This window comes from Populus euphratica, unplaced genomic scaffold (assembly GCF_000495115.2).
Source record: "Populus euphratica unplaced genomic scaffold, PopEup_1.0 scaffold2.1, whole genome shotgun sequence".
Taxonomy (NCBI): domain Eukaryota; kingdom Viridiplantae; phylum Streptophyta; class Magnoliopsida; order Malpighiales; family Salicaceae; genus Populus; species Populus euphratica.
The window spans coordinates 8,004,184-8,028,511 of NW_011499846.1; the positions used below are offsets into that span (position 1 = coordinate 8,004,184).

Genomic DNA, 24,328 nt, shown 5'->3' on the forward strand with positions numbered 1-24,328 from the left:
TTTTTCTCTTCTTAAATGCACAATATAATAACTATATTGTCATCACAAGCAAAATATTTCAAAAGATTACACAAGTTAATTTGATTTTTTAATACATTTTAACAGCATGATATAAAAACTATATTAATCTTACACGTAAAAATTGTTAAACTTACAAAAATAGGTTTTTTTCATCTTTTCATATTAGTTTTTTTTTAATTAATATGTTGACAAGGGGCAATTTGATCTTTTAAATAATATAAATATTATTAAAAAAATATTATTGACACGTACAGGGCACCATGAAATGTAATCTTGTCAAGTAACATTGGAAATGAATCACCCTATGTTTTCCATTGGTGTTGTGTGTGCCTACGAAAGCATAATGGTTAGACTCTGATTGATTTTTTTCTCTCTCTCTTTCTCTTATCAAAATATAAAGTTGTCTTTTAATTTATTTTTTATTTTTTATTTTATCCTCGTTTTTTTAATTGTTTATTGTTTTGTTTGTTTATCCTTTTCTATTTATCTTTTTCTTTAATTATGCCACTCATCATTTAGTTTTATTTAATTTTTATATCAAATTTGATCCTTATTTTTTTAATACTATTTGTTTATTTGTAATCATTTTCCTAATTGAATCTTGTTTTTAATTTCATTCCTCAATATTTGATTTCAAATTATTTTTATATCAAATTTAATCCTTATTTTTTTAATTATTATTTCTTTTGTTTTTAATTTTTTTTTGCATTTTTGTTTTTCAATTTCACTACTTAGTATTTTGATGATTTGAAATTTTGCTCAGTTATATTTTAGGTTTGCCTTCTATGATGTTAGTCTAAGCTTATGACTAGGGTTTCGAGTTTTGAAAGTTAACACAGGCTAACTTTGATCTTTTGTTTAGGTCATTTTTTTAAATTATTGTTTTCAATTCTTTTCATCAATATTTAATTTATCAAGAATTGATCTATGATGCACCAGTTATGCACTTGTGAAAGAAGTGAATTTTTCATCATGGATTACCTCAGTCATTGTGCCAGATATTATATGCAACTATACTTGATAAAATTCAACCCCTTGAATTTCTTTGGCATTATGACAAGGTATGGGACACATTTCAACTCCCTTTGGTTACATTTCAACTCCCTTTGGTTGATAAAATTCAACCCCTTGAATTTCTTTGCCAAATATTATATGCAACTATACTTGATAAAATTCAACCCCTTGAATTTCTTTGGCATTATGACAAGGTATGGGACACATTTCAACTCCCTTTGGTTACATTTCAACTCCCTTTGGTTGATAAAATTCAACCCCTTGAATTTCTTTGGCATTATGACAAGGCATGGGACACATTTCAACTCCCTTTAGTCGTAAAAATCTACACCTTCTGTAACACAAAGTTATTATTCCATCACAGATAACTTTCAGAATCAAGATCTTCTATTATCTTGACCAGTTGACCGACCTTATAGGTTTCCTTAGCTCTAGAGTCAATAGTTGGAGCAGTTGGTGGTTCTTATGAAAAGCTTACAAATAGAAAATGTGTTGTGAATTAGGACTTAAGGAAAAGAGCCTGCTGCCCATGGTTTGGCATGGTAGAAACAAAAGGTAGTGGTGGAAAATATAAGAGATTTGCATTGTTCTGCTTTGCTTTCGGTTGCCACTCTAGGTGATACTGCAAATATATATATATATTCGGAATCTATCTTTACTCTACAGAGGGGCATATGTACTTCTGTCGGTGCGTGTTTGAAGGCTTCCTTGAGGGAAAAGCCCATCTGTTCTTTATCTGAACTGAACAGTTCATGTGGAAGACCGTGCATTTTTAGAATATACATTGTGCAAAATCCAGTATAGGAGGATCATTTAGACCAATGCTTCCATTATATAGCCACGGCAAACCCAATGATAGTTGGAGGGAAGAACTAAGAATCTGGGATAAGATATGTACGTGTTGTTGGTGAATTTCAAAAGAGGGATCTATCCAACATTCATTGTTCAACAACCACTTCACTTGTATTCTTGTTGCTTCAGGAAGACCAATGTTGGTCAGTATGAGAGCCACACTGTTTTCACCCTTCCAGGGCTATATCGGGTTGTTCATGTCATTGATGTATTTTACCCAAAGTTCAATATTGTCTCTCATGGGGGCTGATATGGCCATATACTTCCCATGCTCTGACAAGCAGGAAAGACTTGCAGCCGTACACAATTCAATATAAAAGATGCTACATGATCCTGAGCAGACTGATAAGTGGATGTGAAGTGAGTATTTTCCTGTGTTTCCCAACGAGATCAATATTCAAAGATAAAACTGGAAATTTAGAATATGGAGATCAGGATTAGGGTCGCATGTTTATTTAAATGGTTGATCATTTATATTACTGCAGTGGTACACTGACCGATTGGTCAAAGCCCATAATTTTTTCCATGGCAAGGCTGGACCGAAGCTAGAACATGACAGGGTCGGTAGAGTGCTGTGATAAGAATACTGAACTGAGGGAGCAGGTAAACCTTGACATAGTAGCTGATTATATTGATGTTAAGAAGTCCAAAGACAGGGAACAAATTCATGAGATTGAGAGGATGCATGCACTTATGAAGAAATACAATTTGGATGGACAATTTCACTGCAAAAACAGCCCAAACGAATCAAGCACGCAATGGTGAGCTCTATCGCTACATAGCAGACACCAAGGGAGCCTTTGTGCAGGTGTAAGGTGCTACTGTGGTTTCTCATCATGTTAAAGATTTCCACAGGAACCATAATTAACTTCACAACCCCCTTCCCCTGTGGTCTCTATTTTAGCCTGCTTTTTATGAAGCCTTTGGACTCACTGTAGTGGAGGCTATGACTTGCGGTCTCCCAACATTTGCGGTTGCCACGGTGGTCCTGCTGAGATTATTGGGCATGGTCTATCAGGATTCCATATTATCCTGACCAGGCTGCTGCACTCATGGCATTTTTCTTTGAAAAGTGCAAGGAGGATCCAAGCTACTGGAAAAAAAAATATCTGATGCTGGGCTTCAACGGATTTATGAAAGGCTGGTATCTCAATCTGTAAATGTCATGAAACCATTTATATTGTGCTTTCTGAGGCTCACTTAGATCTCCTGATACTGTAGATATACATGGAAGATTTACTCTGAAAGGCTAATGAGTTAGGTGGGGGCATATAGTTTTTGGAAGCAAACTTGAGAGGCTCAGACTCGAAGATATCTCGAGATGTTCTACATTCTCAAATTCGTGATTCGGTGAGTGCTTGACCCATTTTTAAATAATTATCAAGATAGCGTAATTGGCAATCTGGCTAGTTTACTGTGATCATTTCAGAAGAAACATGGTCTCATAGCTGTGGCTCTGGCTCTTCAAATGCAATCTTGGATAGTTTAAAGTTTCCAAAATTCATATTAACTCGACATTGATATCTATTTGTTTTCAAAGTGACGACCAGATGTTACTGACAAAATTCTGTTATGTTTGATCGCTATGTATGGAATTCTGGAATGGTTAATTCTGTGTTCTATTCAAGTACCATCCCAAACATTTAGAATATCATGTCGACGCTCCATTTCCGTCTCAGGTGAAACTGTACATCTGTCGATCGAGGACCAACATTCAGCTATTGTTTCTCGAGGAACTGCGAAGCCCATGAACCAGATGTAGCACTGTTTCCCAGTAAAAATTGTCCTTGTGGGTGGCATGTACAAAGTTCTATCGCGTACAAGGATATACGCAGCTATCTTATGTTAGTTAAGAAAACTAGTCTATCCAAGCTGTTGTGAACAAATTGATTCTCCGAGAGTTCCTTGCACTCTGGCCAGTGCTAGTAGGTATGCTTTCCAGCAATTCCCTACATCGCTCGAACTTCCTTGAAGGAGGCACTGCTAGATCACCTGTGTCTCTCAAAATAAAATGTAATAAGCCCAATGTACCATTTGCCAGCAACCATTCGGTATGAAGGCCCAATTTTTGCAGTTTTATCTGTTGTTAGATGGACAGCGAATAGGATTTTGACATGTCAACTTATCTTTGGATAAGGATTCACTTACCCGCTTGGGAGATACATGTGTTATGTCTTGTCTGAAACAACAAAAGTATCGATTACTTTTGGCTAGTAGACAAGGACATTGCCACGTGCTATGCCGTGGGTTAAACTGATTTTTTTAAAATGTGAAAAAAACATTAATTAAAAAATTAGTTATTATTTTTAATATTTGTAATATTATTTTTTATTTTATTTTATTTTATTCAATTAATCTCATATTTATTTTTTTATTATTTAATTAAATAAAAAATTTATTTTAATAAACAAAATTATTATATATAATCAGATTAAGATTAAATACATGTATTGTAAGGTTAAATATTTTAATATATATATATATATATTATTTTTATTTATTTAATTTTATAGATATATATATAAAACTTTTTTCAATTACTCTTAAAATTTTCTTATATATAAAAACACAAGTATGCGTATAAATTTTAAAAAGAAAGTAACCGACGGAGAGCGTGCTATTAAACATCTAACAGAATGTATAATATGTTCCGATAGAGCGCGTGTTGTTAAACATTTAATACAATGTATAATATAATATGTTGATGGATTCATGTTCTAATTAAGAGGTTTGCCTTTTGGATCCAAGGTAGCTTTTAAAACATTTTGACTACCCTCGTGCTTGCAAGTCGTTAGGGTCTCCAAGATTACCGCTGAGATGATTTGGCTCAGCTGGAATAAGATGGATGCGATTGGTATGATTGTTGTAATTGGGAAAATAATTATATTTTAAAGTATTTTTATTTAAAAGTATATTAAAATAATATTTTTTATTTTAAAAAATTATTAGCATATCAAAATAATCTAAAATACTAAAAAAAATATTAATTTCAAATAAAAAATTAAAAAATTTGAAATTCTTTTAAAAATAATTTTAAAATAAAAAAACAAATCCGAACATTACCACCTCTATGGTCTTGCGGTGAATTTACAAGAACCAGGCATCGAGAAATCACGACTAAAGACGCCTCTAAGAACAGCAGTAATTTTGAACCTCCTTGGAGAGCGGAAGAATGTGTTTTTAATAATAAACATTTCGTTGATCAACTTTAATTTGTTGACTGAAATCAAGTTCAATTTAAACAAACATATAAATATTTTTCACGATCATCTTTATTAATAATAAAAAATACAAAAAAATAAAAATTATTTTGCAATAAATTGTAACTGAGTCACCTTAAATGAGCCAAGAAGAGCGATAATTGTGAACGGCCTTGAAGAGCGGAAGAATGTGTTCTGGTCCCTTTAATTCCTTCTCCCGCGCAGGCGATGATGATGTGGTGGTCCCGCTACATTGTAACCAGATCAAGGGCTGCCCCATGGCTATAGGCCTTTATGGAAAAATATACGTTAACAAGTCTCTTATGGCATGGCATAGATACTCCTGACACCCATCTGACGAGTCTGCAACGCTTACAAAGTGTTTTTGACCACAGGAAGCCCTGCCCCCAAACAGAACCACGTGCCCCTCCCTGCACACTTTCTTGCCTGCTCTCCTTTTTTCAAGGGTCACATCAACTGCAAAGGTCATTCATTTGGACCATCATCCACAGACACATGTTAAAAAAATATTTAAAAAATAGCTTAATATAACCGCTGATAAAAATAGCTGTTGAATACAACTAAAAGAATATAATTTTAATACGACCGCTATGCCTAATGATAGTGATTATAAACACTATTTTTTTAATTTAATTAATATGTATAAAATGTTAATCCAATTTTTATAAAGATAAAATGGTTAAAAAATGAGATTTAAAATTTAATAATAAAAATATAAATAGAAATACTCTGTTTTTGACACACTTATACTTGTACCGCCAAAAAAATCTTAATTAAACAATTCTAATAACATTTTAGAAAATCATCATATAATTATATAATTTATTGTGGGTTTTTTTTAAGTTAATTATAATTTTATTAAATGTTCTTTTAATGTGTGATTAAAATTATATTATCAAAAAAAATTTAATAATGTCAGGTATGTTAAAAATAAAAGCATGTCTGTGATGTCCCATTATTTCTTCTTCTTCTTCTTTTTTTCATTTCTATCTCCTATCACATATGGCTTCTTCTACTTTTATTTGTATCTTAATAAATTTTTTAGTTAATTTTTATCTACATTTATTAATTTTTTTCAAAAAAAATGTTTCAAAATAAATTATAAAATACAACAACCATTTTAAATGACAGTTGTATACAAAAATAATACTCTAATCTAACTTTATATTCAAACTATATTATTTTTCAAATATTTATTTCGGATTATTTCTCAAATTTTTTAACGAACTACGCAAATTTTCAAAAAAAAGAAAAATCGTAATTTCTTTGGTTTTCCTCTCCAGCTTTTTTGCGTGTTAGTCGTTAGTTTCAAGGGCAACTACAACCCCTTTGTCATCTCATTTTTTTCCCCAACTTTTAATCCAGTTTACTCTTTTGTTTAAGCGTTGAGCCATGGACACCAAAAAAAAAAAAAAAAAGCTCAGGAGAGAGGGAGAGTAATAGTCGAAAGGTTCTCGCAAGTTAAACACTAGTGGACATAATGCAAGTTCCAAAACGGACTCACATAACTAAAAAATAAAAGAAGCCCAACGGCTATCCTATTAGGGCCACCATATTCGGCCTTTACATACAAACGCCGCTGTGGGCACGGCAATGGCACTCGCACCATAGATTGAAGGTATTAAATAAACTAAACAATACAAGGTAGAGATGAGCATATTGACCAATGTGCTTCAAGGTTTGGGGCTCGAGCCTTAAGGTCTCTTGATCCCTTTAACCAACTTCACATCTAGAGATGTATTTTAGGACGCATAAAAACAACCCACTAAAAACGAGGAACTAGAAACGAGGAACAGAGTCACCTAGCCTATCAAGTTGGAGATGCTGCCAGGGCTTAGAGCTGGCCAAATGAGTGAGCAAGATAAGCCAGTGCCCCTACTAGGGGTGCGTTCATGTAAGTAGCAGGCTCGGATTGCTCATAGTCTGATCTTTCATCTGGGAACCTATCGTGTTCGTCTGGCCCTCCAACTATTGCACCCACAAGAATGTTCGGGTTGGGGGATTGAGAATTCATTACACTGAAACCCGAGGAGCATTGGATCTTTGCTGGGTGTGCAGCCATGGACGGTAGTGATGAGCCCCTGTGGTGAATCCTTTGTGGATACCTTGGACCATACCCCACCATGTAGGACATTTTCAATGGGTTGTCTCCTAGCAGATAGTCCACCTGATGACAATTTTATAGATAAATAAGCATCTTAACAAGAGATCAAGATACCTTTGAGGATGGTTTTATTCTATGTACCTGTTTCTTTGCAATATTTCTTAGCCTCTTCGGGGTGACAGCGGTCACACCACAGTTTACAATCTTGCGAGCATAGGTTAAGTACTTGGCATACGATAAGAGCAAGAATGAAGTGGAAGTCACATACTGCATGTTGCTGTCATTCATTTTGAACAGCAGACCACCTATTTGCGAAGCAAGGATAAAACCAAAACTAGCCGTTTAGGAAAATGGCACCACGATTATCGTGGGAAATTAGAGACAGGACAGTGGGGGCTTGACCTGGAGTATATTGGGCTGAAGAGAAAGGGGCCCCTTGTATGAGAGAGCAGATAAAATTATCTGCATGATCTTTGTAGTCATGGAGGGATTGCATTTTTTGTACAAGAAAGGCCTGAGATTCAAGGACAATGTCGATCATTTTAATTGATTGATGATCATAAATACAATACTTGGCAAACAAAGAAATGGAAGCTAGAAAAGGAACCTTGGAAAGAAGAATCCTCGCTCCAACATGCTTGTTATCCCAACCAAAGGTATTGTCAAACTGTGCAGCTCCAAGTGTCTGGCCGTTAACTTGAATGTAATTGAGATAAGTTGGGTTCTTGGTCGCCTTATGCAGCCAAGCAGCGCCCCACAACAGCTCATCCTGCCATTTTTGTATACCCAGGAGGAGAATAAGTTTTATGAACCCCTCTTCAAAAGAATAAGACTTGTAAGTCGTAATGAAGGACTCAAAAGCGCGAACTTCACCTCATATCCAGAGTAGGAGCAATAGAAAGGGCAAACATTTTTCTTCAACCCATTGCTGTAGGCTCCTCGGTACTTATCTGCAAATTGGAACACCTAGACAAGACAGCAAGTTATACCCAGAATTCGTGAACAATCAACCTTTTTTTTTTTTTACTGAGATTTTGACAATTTAGCTCTAGTTAGAGATATTTACCCTGATAGCTCTTCTGACCAAAAGCTTGGCATAAGTGGGGTCACACCTTCTAAACACCAAAGAAGCAGCTGCAAGAGCAGCCGCAGTTTCAGCAGCAACATCAGAACCAGGGGAATTCTTGTCTACCTTGTAAACACTCCTTGGAGTATCCATATCTTCTGGTCTCTCCCAACAAGCATGGTCCTTATTAGCATCACCAACCTGAAAATCAAACCCCAAACATCTCATTTTGAGTTCTTCTGCTATTTTTCACTAATCAAGTGTGCATATGCCTATTCATGGTATCTCCCAACAATGTGCATAGAACTGAAGAATGCAGAGAGGTTCAAGACTGCAAACCTGAACATAGATGGTGTCTGGATGGGCTGTAGCTTTGAGGAGGTAATCAGTTGCCCAGCGAATGGCTTCTCTAGCGTTCTGCAGCTCACCTTTCATCAACCCACCAAACTCTAATACACTCCATGAAAGCATGGTGGTAGTGAAAGCCATGGGGAACCCAAACTTCACATTGTCTCCTGCATCGTAGTACCCTCCCACCAAATCCACCTGCATGTCATTTCGACAACAAAAATGAGCGAGACTCGAAGAAATTTGAAAGAAAAAGGAAAGCTGAAGAGAAAAGGAGTCATCTTGGTACACATACATGCAAGGCTGAGCCATCTGTTAGGCCAGAGTCTCTCCTCCATGTGATCCTCTGGCTAGAAGGGAGCTTGCCTGACCTTTGGCCTTCAAAGAAGAGGATTGATTTCGTCAGGGCATCTCTGTAGTTGTGACTGGCAAAGCGAGGGTGGCGGCGGTGGTGAAATGGGTTGTTGTGATGGACAGGAAAGCCATGGCATACAAGAAAAGTAGCGAAACAAGAGAAGAGGACTAGAAGTGTGAAAGAGGAAACAGAGAAAGCCATTTTGGTCAGCCCAGAGAAAAACAACCTACACCAGCAAGCTAACCAACCTGCAAGCCGCAGTGAAGAGCAGAGGCCTTCCTTTCTCTATACTTATAAAGAAAAAGCTGCTCCTTTGTTTTACCATTTACCCTCCTGCTTGGTTAGTGGTTAGCATAATAATTAAGCCCATGTCCTTTAACAACTTCTAGGCCTCGGTTGATCCTTCTTTTTTAAAAAAACTCGTTTATTAATGGAAATTGGGATGTTTGAGCTTCGTTCATTTTTCAGTTTGACATTAGGAGCCGTTTGATAATGGGATTTATTTTTTATATATACTAGGGAATGTAGTCTCTCCAAGAACATGGCACGCCGGTGGGAATGCAATTCCCCTTATTTTGTAAGGAAACAATAATATTTCTTTGAGGGATGAAACTGGATTTTTATAAATCTTACATACCATAAAATTCTCAAGTATATAACTACCACAAAACTTCTCATGCTTCTTAGAATTAGAGAATCCATTTCAAATAAAATATAATAATATTGCGTAACCTTCCATGACAATGTGAATCTTACGATCCTTGCACCAAGCTTCCCCTAGCTTGAAGCTGTGTGATGTCAATTCAAGGTTCCCCTTACCCTAAAGATATGGACATCTAGGGCCATTAATCTCAAAACAATGGCTATCACGTGAAAATCTTGATCACGTTATGGCTTGGTTAACGATTTTGGTAGGGCAGGAGTAAACGGCTATATGCCCGGGAGCTAGTTGAAAGTTACTTCCTCAGTCCTTTGAGAGGGATGCGATAGGGGATCACGCAGGCTATGCCTTGAACACGATGCCTACCTACTGGGCTATGAGTTGAATTTGCGAAATGGACTTATCTTGAGCGGCCATGCTTTCATCTCGTAATTGGAGATGATATTCGATGCTAGAGGTGAAAAATAATTACTACTCCATTTCAACAATCTGCATTGTTTGGCATAAGAAAAGTATTTAGAGGTAACAAGTGTTCGCTGAGATGTCGAACCATAAGAAGGCATATATAATGTACTTGCAACAGCTAATGCAGTTGCTTTTAAGTGATATGGGACAACCCCTCGTGATTTGTTGTGCATATATCTGTTTACAAGCATAATGATGTAATAATGCTTATTCAGGGTGATTGAGGATTCAAAATCCAGTATATTTAGAAATGGGGTTTTCTTTGGGACAAAATATAATCATATGTTCATGATAATTAATTAATGGTAAGAAGTCTAACATCAATGAAACAGTTATTTTCAGTAAGTTATAGAAACTTTTAGATGATAAAATTGGTAATTTTTAAGGAATGAATTGTAATAAATGAAAAAATAAATAATAAATTTAAAAAATAAGAATATTTTTTTTTATTTTGATATAATAAATGCTCTAAAATTAAAAAAAAATGTTAGTGTATATAAAACAAAACTTTTAAATTTTTTATTTAAATGATTCAGAAAATATTTATAACTCTTGAACTTTATTGTGTTTACTAAAATAAAAGGGTTGAAGAGTTATATACTTTCAATAAAATTAATAAAAAATAAATATATCTTATATAACATTAACAAGTGAAAACATAATAAGTAATTAGAAGACTTTTTATATATTAATGAATGTAGAAAGACAAATATTCCTTAACCTTTAGCCTTTTTTACTTAGCATAATGGCAAATCCAGGGTTAATGGACATAACAACAAGTCAAATCATTATACACCTATACTTTGTACTTAGTCGAGCATAATCTTTAATTAGACTTGGTATACAATCAAGCCCTAATTCTATGAGTTGAGAAGGTTATTAGACTCATATTTAATAAAATATAGTACAATTAAGTATAAGAGTAATGAATTTGATAACTCACTAGACATATATCCAATTAGGCACAACTTGCAGCTAATTCTAAAGATGTTGAATTTAGCACTTTGGCTCAGTATAATGTCACACCCAATAATATTAGACTTAAGGATACTGGATTTAATAGCTTATTAAATCCATGTCTCTATGGTTTTGGCTCACAACCATATCCAAAAACATTGGTCTTGGAAATAAGCTAAATCCATATTACTTGAATATGATATTTTATTAAGTTTAGGAATATTAAGTATAGAAGCAAGACCTACTTCCCTAACAATAAATTATCATATTGACTTTGGAACTTAGAAACAAGGATTTGGGTTTAAAATTTATTTTTTTCATATTACAAGGATTTGGGTTTAAAATTTATTTTTTATAATACAAAAAATAATAATAATAATAAAGGAAGAAGCTGATCCATCAATATGGAATGGAGTTTCAGTACCATCTCTGTTGCCAATTCTGAATTTTTTTGTATCATCGTTTTTTTAAATGTTTTAAATTCCTTGAATTTGATACCCTGGATTGGTATATGTTTTGGTTTTTCCGTCTGGTGTAGAGAGAAAAAAAGAAGGAACTCTTTGTTTACTGCATTTCATTTTGCAAATCTTATTTTCATGTGTTCAGTAGAACTGAATATATATTATATCCCAAGATTGTTAGCGAATTATCTATATTGCTTTTAATAAATTATAACCTAACTGATAGCTGAAATTAGTATTCTTCCTTCTGTTAAAAAATTCCAAATTCAAACAGTTCATCTGCAACAACAAGAAAACTACTTACATTAATTTTGTTTTTATTACAGTTTGTTTTGATAAACTGTTTTTGATAATCCAATAGTTAAAGTGTTGTTGAGAATTGTTAGTTTATGCTCCCAAGAGTGGACATTTACATTAAGTTAGTTTAGTTGTGTCTCCTTCGTTTAATTACCACTAATGGGCATAAAAGTAGACAATAAAACATGGGAGTCAGTTAAATTAGTACAGCTACAGTACCAGGAGTGATCAGCTTAATTGTGATGACATCTTCTTTTCCAGCGATTCTTTTCAATGATTGGATGATGCGTGTTGCATTTGCGGTCTAGCACTCTTCTCTTGTTTGATTTTGTATTTTAAAACTTTTTTAAAAAAATTAATTTTTAAATTTTATATAAATATTTTTTTAATATTTTCAGATGTAATTTAAAAGATAATTACTATTACATATATGCTCGCTGTGTGCTCCACAACCCTTTCTTGATTTCGAGCGAACATGTGAAGGGCCCAAGACATGTTGGATAAAAAGGAAGAGATTTGTAAAGGATGCACACAAAGCTTCAAGAGAATTCATGAAAAAGAACGGAGAAAAAGATGGCCAGGGAGACACATGGTCCTCTGAATTATTGAAGTAGATGTTTACTAGTGCCTGATAATGTGATAAAAACTGTTTTTTAAAGTAAATTTTATTTAAATTTTATTTTTTATATAGCATATTATAAAAAATATTAAAAAACATATGGGTAGAGGAGATTGGAGAAAATGAAAATCTGCACGTCAGGGATGGGAACTTCCACTGACAAAGCGATGGCCCAGATTTGACTATAGGGCTCGACACTTGGATTAACTTATCATGCCTTCATGTGCTTCTCTGCTATCTTCTCACATGCAGAAGCATGCAGTGTTTCTCTGTAAAAAAGAGAAGACGGGGCTGTCAAAAAGCTGACACCATATTTCTTATTGGCTGAGAACTGGGAACATGGTGGTCCAATCCTGCAACAGGTGCATCATCATAGCCTGTCAGTTATTACTGCGGTGTTATTTGATTTTTAAAGTATTTTTTATTTTAAAATATATTAAAATAATATTTTTTAAATTTATTTAATGTCAATATATCCAAAAATAAAATTAAAAATTCCAGAGAGTGGTCTTATTTCCTTTAAAAAAAAACAAAAGGACTATTATTTTTTTTAATTTTAGTTATTTATTTTTAATCTCTATTAAACAAAAAAAATCATTTTTTTTAGTGAAATTAAATACTAGCATGATGCTAGGATTTTTTTAAAAACTTTAATAATCATATAAAAATAAATTAAACCAAATCATCAACTTTAAATTCTAATTAACACAAAATCAAAAGGTAAAACTAGAAAAAAAATTAGCAATCCAATAAAAAATAATAAAAATAAATATAAAATATTGTGGATTGAAACAATATTTTATATTAGTGGAAACATTGTTTTTCTCATTTTTTTAAAATTGTTTTCATTAATTAAATCAAATTTGGTTGTATTTATCATGAAAATTCTATTAGCACCTTATGAGACGTGTGTGTATAAAATTCAACTTACAAGTTTAGTTATATTAAACTTGAAAATATAAATTAAAATAAGATCAATTATTTGTTCTTATCTGTCCTTTATTGCTTGTAGTTGAATTACAATATCATTTCTCAAATCTATTCAATTACTTGGAGAACACTGAAAAAAGTAAAACAACGAATTAGAATTATTGTTTGTAAACAATGTTCTCTGAAAACTAAAAAACAGATAAGAGAGCAAGACGAGGAAGCAATAATTTACATGTTTTTTACAAGAGAAAAATAATGAAAGAGCTTTTTAAAAGGCCAATAGTTTTTCTCTCTTTTTAATACATCTGTAATTGTCTATATATATATATATATATATATATATATATATATAGTTTATCACCGTTCATTTTTTTTAGAAAAATTGTTTTATTTTAAAAGGACAAAAATCTTAATAAATCACATTAATTTATAGGTTAAAGATATAATTTATAACTTGAAATTTATATAGATTTATATTATATTGTATTTAATTTTTATCAAATAATTAAAATAGTTAAATTTAAATTTGTAATTATTTTGATACTATATTAAAAAATCATCTTAAATTAATAATTTAAATTATTAAATTTTTAATAAAATTTTATAATTTATATAATTTTTTAATACCATGGAGGAAAACATGCAAGAGCTGTCATTATTTGGATGACCACCGTATTTGGAGAAATGCAGCAGGTGTTTTTTAGGACAGCAGAATTAAGACAAGGAGGATTGAAAGAAAGAACGTTTATTTTCAGAATTCTTCCTCCCTCTGGGAGTTACGAGGTTGCAAATGTTGAAACAAAGAACGTTAATTTCAGATTGGAAGGGCAAAGGGTTAGGGGAGAGTGTTTAAGTGGGTGGAGTAAAGGGTCCTCTCTGTTTCTGGGCTTAACATGGACAGCATGAAAAGGGAGTTTATTGCGTTTGGGCCTGGAAGTGCTAGAGCAAAAGAAAAGAGTAGCCTGATTTTGATCTGACAGGGAGTCAAAGCTAAGAGCCGAAACTAATTGTTCCTCTTTTATTCTATAATCAATTGTTTTCATTGAGGAAACCCTGCTGCAAAGCGGCTTTCAAAAAGAGCAAAGGGCAAAATGAAACGAACTGAAACCTGACAGGACCTGGGAACCGAAGGGTACTTGGCATCAATAGTAGCTATTCGTAGCAGTATTTTGAATGCTTTCACCCATCGTCATTGAACTGGGTAATCCTAGACAGCAATACGATTATGCGCTCTGGGGTGTTAATTGGGCAAATGGAGAGTCTAGCTAGCCAATCTGCAGCCTGATTTGCATCTCTTGTAGCATGACAAATCTCCACATTTTCGGAACACTCGGGCAAACAACAGATATCCCTTTCACTTGGCTCGAGTTGAGCGAAATACCATGTCGAAATTGAGCTAAATATTTAGCTATTTGTTACTTATAATTCTAACAATCCAACCATTTTCAATTTACTTACATAAGCAACGCGTGATACATGAACATTAAGGCTAAAGTTGTTCAAGGAGTTTTAAATTCCTCTTATGAGGTGCTGCGCGGAAAGGGAGCCGAGATTGATGCCTGCATGGACCACATTAGCTAATCGAAACCACCACACAATATTTGAACGGAGCTATGTATTCATTGCTTCCGAGCGGTTGTTGTTGTGTTGCTCTTTGCCAAAAGAGGTCAAGGGGCCTTAACCGTGTATACATTGAATATTTGCATCCACACATACACGAACCTCAGGAAGCTTAAACTTGGGAAAGCCTTTCGAAGGGCAAGTGCATCAGTCCGGAAGCTAGGATATGAAACTTTAGGAGGGAAAATTAAATTTATTCTTATTAATAATATATTTCTCTATTTTTTGAGTTTGGAATAAGAAAACAATGTAAATAAAATTGATATTGATTAGTATTAGTGCATGATAGTTTTTTAATAACTAATAAAGCTTTAACAAGCTTAAAAAACTTCTTAAAAACCCAAAAACTTGCAGTACCAAACAGTCTCCTATAACATATTTAAATCCAATTTCAATGAACTTAGTCATGAGAAAAACCCAATTTTTATAATCAGTCCTTATCGCTTAGCCTTAAAAAATAACTCAATATCATGGGTCTCAAGTTCACTGCTCATGCACTAAACTTAAAAAAAAAGCTCAATCACATCGATAATGCTACATTTTGAATCTTTTTTTTCCTATATTTTTATAGATATATAAAAATTATTTAATAACTTATTATATTTTTATCAATATTAATATTGTGTAAAGAATAATATATAAAAATTCTCTAAGAACCCATCATATTTTTATTAATATTAATATTGTGTAAGAGATAATATATAAATTTTTTTTATTAACCTACCATGTTTATATCTCATTAATATATATGTTAAGGATATTTTTCTTTAAAAAAATTATTAAAAAAAATTACACTTTAATTTCTCATCTTCATAAAAAAGGATTCATAAGTTATAGACATACTATAAATCCTTTAAATTTCTTGTTTACAATTTTTATTTTTATTGTATATTTATTTTCAGAGTCTATTTCTAAAATATTGTTTTTTTTTATATATAAAAATATTTATTTAAGAATTAGAGAGTTCTAAATCCATAAAAAAAAATATTCTGCAGGCACTAACTATCTTAACTTATTAAGTATCAGCCGCCTTGACTAGAGAAAATGAATTGAATTATATAAATTTTATTCTTAAATTATTTTAATTTTTTAGGATATTATTATTAAATTTTTATCTCCTTCCCTACTTTTATTAAACTCTAATATTTCATAATTTAATACAAATTATAATTTATATGCAAAATAGAGTTTTTATGATAAAATTAGGTAGATTTATATGCTAGATCGCCTGATGAACGGTTTACTAGGAGCAGAAAATCTCAACTTCCACTTATATTTTATTAAATATTTTTGAGAGACCAATTTCATAATTTTAAAATTTTAAGGACATACTCAAAACATTACTAAAACTATAGGGATCGGAACAAACTTTGGGAGCATGGCGAAATCAATTATTTTACATGTTTTAAATCAATTGTTCGAATACATATCCAAGATTTGAGTGTTTGTTAATGATAACTTTCAATTTTACATGTTTGTGCTCCATCAAAAATCAATTATTTTCTTATTCAACCCCCCAATGCTAATCCATCACAATCCATTATGTTAACAGACTGCATGCGACAATTTTTGTTTTGTTTTTTGGGCCTGGCTATCACATACCCTTAGATGCATTAAGAGACTGAAAGTTACAAGTAGCTAGCACATGCTAGTAAATAAGCATTGTACGTGCTATAATTATTAGATAAGTTTTAATTGAATCTTTAAGCGTTTAATGTAATTACAATATGGTTTAATCGTTTAAACAGGTACCCTGATGAAGCAATTAGATCGCTTTCTGGTTTTCTTTTTATTCATTTTTTTTCCAGAAAGGATGGCATCGGATATACGTAATCTCCATGGAAATAATCTCAAATTGCTGAATTACTGTTTTGATTCTGCTCAACCTCAAGATAATTCTTGCGGATTTTTGGCCACAGGTATTAGAATCATGCATGGAAAGGACCTAACTGCTACATATAGTCGTATTTTCCATACTCACTCCAGCATCTGGCGGCTATGGGCTCTTGTGCTTTGTTTCATCTTTACAACTTTTGTATCTGGAAAAAGAAAATTATGTTTTCCACAAGTCATCGAAGTCGGTGGTTTTATAACCTTAAACTAACGGGGAAATGACTTGGAACCATGTAGTGGAACATCGGCGCCAGCCTGTTGGGCTCTATTTCAAAACTCCATGCATCCATATCAACTAAGTAAATGTAATTGCCAAGCATTATATTTGAATTCAAACGCCGAAGAGTCACCTACAACGCGATCTTTGACATTCCTACTTTGATTAGGCAGCATATCTCCATTACATTTCAACAGCTATTTTTCTAAGTCAATAATATCACGCCATATTATCGTGTTCTCAACCAATCATTCAAGTGTTTGGATTTTAACTGTTTTTTTTATAAACGTATGTCAGAGCATGATGGATCCAAGTAACTGTGAAGCCCTATTATTGTATTTCTAGTTTCAATATAGAATAACGATGGTATATATTCCTAGCCATTCTTGAAATTAATTCATTTAATAAAAATGCCATTATCATAAGATCTTTCTCTTCTTTGATCATCGATCCTGATATGGAAACTAGAAATATTATGGATAAATGTTCCCCACCAGCCATTGTTCTTGCTCGATCGCTGGGAGTATTATTATGGATAAATGTTCCCCACCAGCCATGTAGTTTAACGACAAGTTGAGACGTTTGAGAGATGTTTGAGAGTTGACAAATTGTTTAGCGAAGCTTCATTTCTGTTGGAGCACATGTTGGTGATTCAATTCCCAAGGTTTTACATCAAACCACCTTGTTATTTATAACAACTCTAGATTTCTGCGGGAATTTGTCGAGTAAGGTTTAGTCATCGCCGAGATACACACACACACACACTTGCGCGCACAAGAGTACTTAAATGAAGAAACCTTCGTGCGTTTGCACGGTTTTCCCGTCAGTCAAATACTTTTCTTCTAAGAAAAATAATCTATATTAGCATTAGGATATACCCAATTTGTGTAGCTGCATTAAATGAGATTGCATGGATCTAATCCATGTTTGTGTACAGAATTTTATATATATTTATGAGCACTTCCTCTAATTTAAAAAAACTTGTTTATGAAGTGATCATGAGTTTATCTTATAAACAGCAAGTTGTTCAGAAATAGATAGCTATTTTGATGTGGATTTTTTTTCATGCTTATTATCGTATTCATCCAAGCTTTAGAGCTTAGCTTATTTGCTCATTCATGGGAAGAAAACAAAGTAACAGGAGCCTAACCATAATATTCAGCTCTGATATCAATTTGTGAGAGGATTGTTTGTGTTTGAGGAGCTAGATGCGCATGAGTCTTTGCGTTTACTTTGAGTCTGCGCGCACGAGAGCTTTATGCACAAGGATGAACATTGTTTCCAGTCCGAAAGCCTAGACTATTGGATCATGGATCTATCTCATACATAAACATATATAATTTTCTATTCATGTTTATACGTATAATAGTTACCAATTATACATGCATCCAATATAATAAATAGTTTAATTATCAAAATTAATAATATTAGGGAAGTCATATGTCTTTAATAATAATATTAGTATAAGAGCTTGAATTCAGGCTCATCAACCTCTATCACACGGCTCAATTATAAAACAATGACTTAAACCATGAAGAGTTGCCAGCCTTTAAGAAATAGCTATTTGATGTGGATTTTTTTTCATGCTTATTATCGTACAAATCGCATATTAAAATGGCTATGACTCCAATTTTTATTTTTATATATTGTTTTTATTTTTCTAAATCACATGAAACATGCCAATTTTAAAGTGATTATCAATTTAAGTCACCTACTAATCAAAGCAAGGGTAGTCATCTTCCATTAAAAAAGATTATTTGAGGTTTTTTTCCAAGACACCTACTAATTTAAGCTAAAAAAAGATGTTTTCTGATTCCTTCAGAAGTTCTTAATTTTTCGGACGGCGAGAATTTTTATTTTTATTTGTTTAATAGTGTGATGATTATCGCTTTTTAAAATATTTTTATTTAAAGTATATTAAAATAATATTTTTGATTTTTTAAAAATTATTTTTAGTATCAATATATTATAAAAATAAAAATAATGATAAATTTAAATTTAAATTTAAAAAATGTTAATTTATTTAAATATATTTTTAAAAATTTAAATTTAAAATATGTTAATTTATTTAAATATATTTTTAAAACATATAAATAGATGATCATCTCTATCCTCTCCCTTCGTCAAACATCTAACTAAACCTCATCATCCTCGAATGTTTTACCTACGGATGTGGGGTTCGAAGGAATTGTCAGGTTTGGTCATATTGGTCACGTCCAAAGGCCGTGATGGATATGGCAAATCTAGTCTTAAATCTATGCTTTTAACCGACCTTGTCTGGCTCCACCGTTGACTGGACAAGTTAGAATAAATTGGATATTTGTATTAGGTTTGCGTGAATTTTGACGAAGAGAAACGCTATGTTTTCTCATATTTAAAGTTGTTTCTATTTAGCTTGAAAGTTATCGGCCACCTTTTATTTTATTTTCTCATATTTAAAGTTGTTTCTATTTAACTTGAAAGTCATGAAAGTCATCGGTCACCTTTTATTTTATTTTCTCATATTTAAAATTGTTTCTATTTAACTTGAAAGTCATGGTCATCTTTTATTTTATTTTTTCCATATTTAAAGTTGTTTCTATTTAACTTGAGAGTCATCGGTCACCTTTTATTTTATTTTTAACTTCTATTAAGGTTGTATTCGGAGCTCTAATAATGGTTGTATTTTACAATATTTTTATTTAAAAATAAAAATATATAATTTTTTAAGTATATTAAAATAATTTTAAAAAATATATTTTTTTATAAAAATCGATCTCTACCCGAAAAACCAACAGCTCCTTACCGGCTAGTCTCATATTTGGCTCATGCCCACATCTGTTTCGTGCAGGCTTCTATCTCACTTTTATTTTTCGAGATTATTATAGACTTTATGGGACTTCATTTTTTCTCAAACCAAATGGCCGCTGCATCTAGTCGCTTGCCATATGCAAGGCAGACGGCGTCATTATCACAACCATGAAACGAAGCAAACCAATGATTTTGACTTAATGACAGATCCATTCTTTGACATTTTACCTCCTCTTTTTTTTTTCTTTTGTAGTTGCTACCCTCCATAGAATGAGTATTACTTAGACTTTTGAATTCTTGCCAGTATATCTTGGGCGCCCATTCTACTGGTAACTTGCTACTTACTTTAAACAAGATTATAATTAGAGTTTAATGTCTCCCACCAACTAAGAAAAATTATATCCAATCGATTAAACGAAGAAAGTGATCAGATAGACTTGCCAGCGGCAGGTAGCCGACTAGTTGATAACCGTTGAAGAATGACAAGCACCGAATTGCAAGGAGAATTATGAATAGACTACGTTCAATCAGAATATATAAATATTCGTATACTAACCTGCATAGATAACAACTCGGATTTTATGTTTACATGCCTGAAACGTGACAGGAGACCAACGCGTTTTTCAGAAAGTCGTGCAAGTTGATTTCATAAATATTACTGCTAACAATCATCATGTTATAATATTTGAATCATAAGCCACTTAATTTGCAATCCTCTATAAATAGAGCTTTCCCCTCTACACAAATTCCTCAAACTTAGCTAGCTACTTGTAACTCTCCTTTGTCCAAAAAATGAAGCCTTCTAAGCTCATCTCTCTGGTAGCGATGGCTGTTGTTTTCCTTCCCTTCCTTGCCTCTCCATCTTTAGCAGATGTATCAAGCAGTCCTGTCAGCCCTGGAACCCTTTGCAAGGACACCCCAGACCCTTCCTTTTGCAAATCTGTTCTCCCTGTCCAATCTACCAATGTCTATGACTCTGCCCGACTTTGCGTCCGAAAGTCCCTATCACAATCCCGTAAATTTTTGAACCTAGTTAATGAATATCTCTCACGCCGCTCCACTTTGTCTGTCGCTGCCATTCGGGCTCTTGAGGATTGTCAGTTTCTAGCTAATCTAAACATAGAGTTTTTGTTGAGCTCCTTTCAAACTGTCAATGCTACTAGTAAAACCTTGCCTTCTTTGCAAGCTGATAATGTGCAAACTTTGCTAAGTGCCATTTTAACGAACCAGCAAACCTGTTTAGATGGCCTACAGGCCACATCTTCTGCTTCGAGTGTAAGTAACGGTCTCTCAGTCCCTCTGTCTAATGACACAAAACTTTATAGTGTTTCTCTAGCTTTTTTCACCAAAGGTTGGGTTCCTAAAAAGAAGAGAGGGAGCACATGGCAGCCTAAAGGCAAGCAGTTTGCATTCAGTCATGGACGATTGCCAATGAAAATGTCTGCCAGGACCCGTGCAATTTACGAGTCAGTGAGGACAAGAAAACTTCTCCAGACAGAGAATAACGATATAGAGGTCAGTGATATAGTGACGGTGAGTCAGGACGGACAAGGAAATTTCACAACCATCAAAGATGCTGTCGCTGCAGCTCCAAATAATACCGACGGCAGTAATGGCTACTTCATGATTTATGTCACTGCAGGCATTTATGAAGAGTATGTGTCTATTGCAAAGAACAAGAAATATTTGATGATGGTTGGAGATGGTATAAATCAAACGGTGATTACTGGGAATCGTAGTGTTGTTGATGGGTGGACTACTTTCAATTCTGCTACATTTGGTAAGAACTTGAACCTTCAACGTGGTATTAGATTACATCCTAGCTAATTTTATAATATCTCATGACCAAATAATTATATGGGCTTAATCTAGCTAATTAATCAAATTCGTGATCCTTGTTGCAGTTGTGGTGGCACCCAACTTTGTTGCAGTGAACATCACATTCCGTAACACAGCTGGGGCAGTCAAGCATCAGGCTGTAGCTTTACGAAGTGGAGCTGATTTGTCTGCATTTTATGGTTGCAGTTTTGAAGGGTACCAGGATCCCTTATACACCCATTCTATGAGACAATTCTACAGGGAGTGTGATATCTATGGTACTGTTGATTTTATTTTTGGCAATGCTGCTGTTGTTTTACAAAACTGTAACTTGTATCCACGGCTGCCTATGAGTGGTCAATTCAATGCCATCACCGCCCAAGGTAGAACAGATCCGAACCAAAACACTGGCACATCTATACATAATTGTAATATTAAAGCTGCTGACGATTTGGCTTCAAGCAATGCGACGGTGAAAACATATCTTGGGAGGCCATGGAAGCAGTATTCAAGAACTGTTTATATGCAAAGTTTCATGGATGGACTGATAAATCCTGCTGGTTGGCAAATATGGAGTGGAGATTTCGCACTAAATACATCATATTATGCAGAATACAACAACACCGGACCGGGTTCTGACACTACAAACAGGGTAACATGGCCTGGTTTCCACGTTATTAACGCTACTGATGCTGTTAATTTCACCGTGTCTAGCTTCTTGCTGGGGAATGATTGGCTACCTCAAACAGCCGTTCCCTTCTCTAGTGGCCTGATATGAGCAACTTCTATATAAATTGGTGCTTGTTCTTTCATTATTTTTTTTCCCGCAACTGTTTATTCAATCTGTAATAAGGCAAGTCAATATCCTGGAAAGCGAAAGAATGGTATTGGCAGCTGTCAATGTAGTTTTTTTATGGATTCATTAAAAATAATGTAGTAAATTCTTTTTAGTTAAAATATTGTCCTAATTGATGTGCATTGAAAGATTAAGAGAGCTGTCAGCTGGCAACTTGTTTGATTAAGTTTGTAACTGAGGAGATGTTTTGAGATGTGATGACTGTTATTTTTTTAAATTTTTTTACATATAAATATATTGATATAATATATTTTTTATTTTTTAAAATTTATTTTAAATACTAGCACATCAAAAAATCAAAAAATATAAAAAAATGAATTTTAAATAAAAGAAAATGAATTTTGATTTTCACTTTTCTCTGTTTCTTATATTTTTTTTTTTCATTTTTCTTACTATACCATGATTCTTATTTTATTTTATTTTCATTCAATTCCCAATCACTTTTTTTCGTGCAAAAATATCATTTTATAGGAAATTTAATGTTTTCTATGAAGTATTCTAGAAAAATATTTAATTGAGAAATCAAAATAATTTAATAATAAAATTTATACAAAAAATAGTTTCAAGGTATATTTGAAATTCGCTCAAGGAAAAATACTTCACAAGAACGGTTTCATGCCTCACGAACATCACTGAAAACAAATCGCCATTTTCTTAATTCTTTCAATCAATGCAAAACTGATTTTGTAAATTTCTCTCTTCCCTCGAAGGAAAATCTTACTTTTAAAACCCAGAATATTTGTAATAAGATTTTCTTTAATCTTAAAGAACACGACAACCGCCCCAATCCACTTCTCCGCCAGTTGCCGCCCGCAAACCAATAACCACCCAACCACCACAAAATCATTTAAACATAAATCTTTTAAGACCAAGCTATTGATGGATTTGTATTCGAATTCAGACCCCTCTTCAAGAGCAGAGTTAGTGCGGTTTGCGACAATAGATTCCTTTGTCGAAGACATAAAAAAATTAAATGAGATAAAAGAATGATTAATGTACTTGAATATAAGAAGAAATTCGCACAGAGGTTGTTCATCAATATTAGAATAATGAAGTTTGTTGAGAATATCATGGTGGATGGTGTTGAGTTGATATTATATGTGTGGCAAGCGCTTCAATCTAGGCAAATCCTTCTTCTTCGTTTTTATTGTAAAGGGAAGCCAAGGCTATGCAAGCATTTTAAAAAAAAAAGAAAACTTGGGCGTGAGTAAATGATTTGACAGAGTCAATAAACTTGCATAATTGCAATTATATAAAAATATAATAATATCTTAGAAAAATCAACTCAAATTTATATAGTTTAATATGTAAAATTCATGATTTAATTGTGATAAAAAAATAATTTTATTAAAAATAAATTAAAAATTTAATTATTAAACAATTTAATATTAAAAAATCTTAGTTAAACTGGATTAATATGTTAACACCGTGACTAATTGTAAGATATAGATAATTTCATAAAAATAAGAAAAAACACATGAAAAATGAATGCTAATAAATCAAATATTGGAGGATGAGGTTACAAAAATTAAAAAAAATTAATTTATATTAATATTTTAAATACTGATGTGATGATATTAAAAATAATTTTAAAAAAATAAAAAAAAAATATTTTTAATAAATTTTTAAATAAAAATATAATCACTATTATAATTTTAAACTTTTAAAAAAAATCTATAAAAACTAGGAAAAATCGGATGGATGGATTTGGGCTGGAATTTGAATTAGTACGTCTGTTTCTTTAATCTTTTTTGAGAAACTGT

The 24,328-nt window shown here is 32.8% G+C and overlaps 3 protein-coding genes across 3 annotated transcripts; 2 read left to right on the forward strand and 1 right to left on the reverse strand.

Annotated features, from left to right (window-relative positions):
- Window positions 1-1,522: 1,522 nt before the first annotated feature.
- Window positions 1,523-3,406, forward strand: LOC105138469 (sucrose synthase 2). The gene is given in 11 exon segments (XM_011044551.1): window positions 1,523-1,590; window positions 2,017-2,125; window positions 2,127-2,242; window positions 2,373-2,616; window positions 2,618-2,695; window positions 2,792-2,858; window positions 2,861-2,914; window positions 2,917-2,984; window positions 2,987-3,027; window positions 3,109-3,237; window positions 3,317-3,406. Coding segments are annotated over 11 exon segments (993 nt in total). The 3' UTR covers window positions 3,336-3,406.
- Window positions 3,407-6,548: 3,142 nt separating this feature from the next.
- Window positions 6,549-9,421, reverse strand: GH9B13 (glycosyl hydrolase 9B13). The gene is made up of 8 exons (XM_011043660.1): window positions 8,922-9,421; window positions 8,618-8,824; window positions 8,279-8,479; window positions 8,086-8,178; window positions 7,820-7,981; window positions 7,615-7,726; window positions 7,354-7,517; window positions 6,549-7,275 (listed from the first exon to the last, which is right to left on the reverse strand). The coding sequence occupies exons 1-8, from the start codon at window positions 9,180-9,182 to the stop codon at window positions 6,943-6,945; spliced, it is 1,533 nt and encodes a 510-aa protein (XP_011041962.1). The 5' UTR covers window positions 9,183-9,421; the 3' UTR covers window positions 6,549-6,942.
- An 11,188-nt stretch (window positions 9,422-20,609) lies between these two features.
- LOC105137792 (probable pectinesterase/pectinesterase inhibitor 7) lies at window positions 20,610-22,521 on the forward strand. The gene is made up of 2 exons (XM_011043671.1): window positions 20,610-21,671; window positions 21,796-22,521. Exons 1-2 carry the CDS (start codon window positions 20,684-20,686, stop codon window positions 22,485-22,487), a joined length of 1,680 nt encoding a protein of 559 aa, XP_011041973.1. The 5' UTR covers window positions 20,610-20,683; the 3' UTR covers window positions 22,488-22,521.
- Window positions 22,522-24,328: the final 1,807 nt, after the last annotated feature.

Bases quoted from the DNA above. Each gene is read 5' to 3' on its own strand.
- GH9B13 (XM_011043660.1), bottom strand. From the start codon at position 9,182: ATGGCTTTCTCTGTTTCCTCTTTCACACTTCTAGTCCTCTTCTCTTGT. The intron at 7,727-7,819 runs GTTCCTTTTCTA...CTTGAATCTCAG, and splicing joins CGAGGATTCTTCTTTCCAAG to GCCTTTCTTGTACAAAAAAT. The intron at 7,518-7,614 runs GTCAAGCCCCCA...CTTCGCAAATAG, and splicing joins TTCAGCCCAATATACTCCAG to GTGGTCTGCTGTTCAAAATG.
- LOC105137792 (XM_011043671.1), top strand. From the start codon at position 20,684: ATGAAGCCTTCTAAGCTCATCTCTCTGGTAGCGATGGCTGTTGTTTTC. The intron at 21,672-21,795 runs GTAAGAACTTGA...TCCTTGTTGCAG, and splicing joins TTTCAATTCTGCTACATTTG to TTGTGGTGGCACCCAACTTT.